This window comes from Lactuca saligna, chromosome 1 (assembly GCF_052625555.1).
Source record: "Lactuca saligna cultivar CGN05327 chromosome 1, ASM5262555v1, whole genome shotgun sequence".
Lineage (NCBI taxonomy): Eukaryota > Viridiplantae > Streptophyta > Magnoliopsida > Asterales > Asteraceae > Lactuca > Lactuca saligna.
In genome coordinates, this window is record NC_136417.1 from 103,062,553 (window position 1) to 103,064,598 (window position 2,046).

The 2,046-nt window shown below is 34.1% G+C and overlaps 1 protein-coding gene across 1 annotated transcript; it reads right to left on the bottom strand.

The window, feature by feature from the left end:
* Positions 1 to 337: 337 nt before the first annotated feature.
* LOC145042692 (cytosolic sulfotransferase 12-like) lies at positions 338 to 1,634 on the bottom strand. Its single transcript, XM_078991157.1, has one exon. The coding sequence runs from the start codon at positions 1,532 to 1,534 to the stop codon at positions 545 to 547; it is 990 nt and encodes a 329-aa protein (XP_078847283.1). The 5' UTR covers positions 1,535 to 1,634; the 3' UTR covers positions 338 to 544.
* Between the last annotated feature and the right edge of the window lie 412 nt (positions 1,635 to 2,046).

Here is a 2,046-nt window from a genome sequence, read left to right on the forward strand (position 1 = left end):
AGCATCAAAAAATGCATTTATTAGTGCTTTTAAAGAAAATAGCATAAAAAATGCATTTGTTAGTGTGGTTCCTTGATTTATTAATGCTAAAGTGTTTTAGTGGTGCAGTCATAGGCTAAAACCGCACTAAAAAAAACCTCTATCGCACTAAAAAATAGGATTTGTACTATTGGTTGTACAACTAACGAAGGGTTGTCATTGTAAATTCACTCGTCCAATTCCTGATGGGAGATCCGTGGAGAATCTATAATACAAAACTATTCCCTCGTGGAAAACTAGTGTATTTTTTTTTTTTAATTTTTTCCAATAACAGCAAGTTGGTCCTAAAGAAAAAAAATGAAATATTAAATATCATATCTTATTTAATTGGCAGCTTCCTGCTGGCTGAATTTTATTTTAATACATATCCACGGTTCTAAAGAAAAAAAAAAAAAAAAAAAAAAAAAAAAAAAAAAAAAAAAAAAAAAACGAAGTATGAAATACCATTCGACTGGAGCACTTATACAACCATTAATTAACAAAAGAACATACAAAATCATACACGCTAAAAAGTTAATCCTGAACCTTCGAACTTCTCTTTGCAGATACGATCAAGACGCTCCACCATTTCCGAGGTCAGATGGTTTTTCCAGTCGCCAACTTCGCCTTTCCTGAAAAATACACTGTAATCCTCGCCAGATGGAAGCTTTCCTACCTTGTTCACCTTCAGATTACTCAGATTATCAAAACTACAAAGTTCAACAATACCCTCCAACACCTCGTCTTTCTCTTCTTCGGATGAAAATGGGCACCCTAAGAACTCAGCTAGTTTCCTTAAATGTACCACTGGTTCGTCTTTCATGTCCTCATATTTCAGAAAAAATACTTTATCTGGATTCTTCAAGCTTTCCTCCCAGTAACCTAACACATGATCCCAAAAGGGTCCATACATGCTCACTCCTCCGCAGAACAACTCAAAAGCTTCCTCAAGCGAACGGCTCCCCATTTCCTGGAGCCTCAACTTGTTTGTGAAAAACCAAAGAGAAACCAAAGTGTCTTTGGGGTCTCTACATAGATAAACGAGCTTGCATTTAGAATCATGGATGGATTTTGGTAGAGATACATATGGCATGTGAGTGGAGAAGAGTCTTGGAGATTTGAAGGATGACAAATCTGGATTTTCATGCTCGAGGAACAGCTTCACCTCCAAGAAAGGAACGAGTACATGGGGACTGTTTGACTGTAATGGGTGGTTGTGAGCGGAGTGATGGAAATGGGTACGGTTTATTAGGGTGAACAAGAGCGCCTTTAACCAAGTAGTCCCTGATTTAGGAGTTGTAACGAGAAGAGTATCTTTGTCTTGAGCCTCAAAGTGTTTTTGACATGATAGGATTCCCTGCAAATGCCGACAAGGATGCCAGAAACCTTGATATTTGTAAAATGTTGAAGCAACCCACCCCATTTCTGTAGGAAGGGACGAAAGTAAGTCCTTACATTCCTGAGTCAGTTCATCATCTTTAAGATACTTGGGCACTGGAGCCTTGGATATCTGCATGATGAAGATGATAACTTGCTTATCCTCAATTCCCAGACTTCAACGTATGGAATTAAAGGGCATATATATATGAACGAAATGTGTTCCGCAAAACCATAAACGGCATAAAACACGTGGAATCTTTTTCAATGATATGCTTGAGTTTTGTCGATATCTCCAGGTATAGTTTAGCAGCTGCTACCTAGTGGTTATATATATATATATATATATATATATATATATATATATATATATATATATATATATATATATATATATATATATATATATATATATATATATATATATATATATATATATATATATATATATATATATATATATATAACTGTCATCTACCTAAGCTTATATATAGAACCCTCCAAAGAATTTTTGATCTATTTATATCAAAAGTAATCATTATATCTCTTTTACTATTCTTTCTTAATAATGTGACTTAATAAATCAATCCAATTTATGATATTTTTCTTTATTGTGTCTAAGAACTTAAAGTATTAAAAGCCGTGACTATT

Excerpts from the sequence above, each read along its gene's own strand:
- LOC145042692 (XM_078991157.1), bottom strand. The coding sequence starts at position 1,534 with ATGCAGATATCCAAGGCTCCAGTGCCCAAGTATCTTAAAGATGATGAA.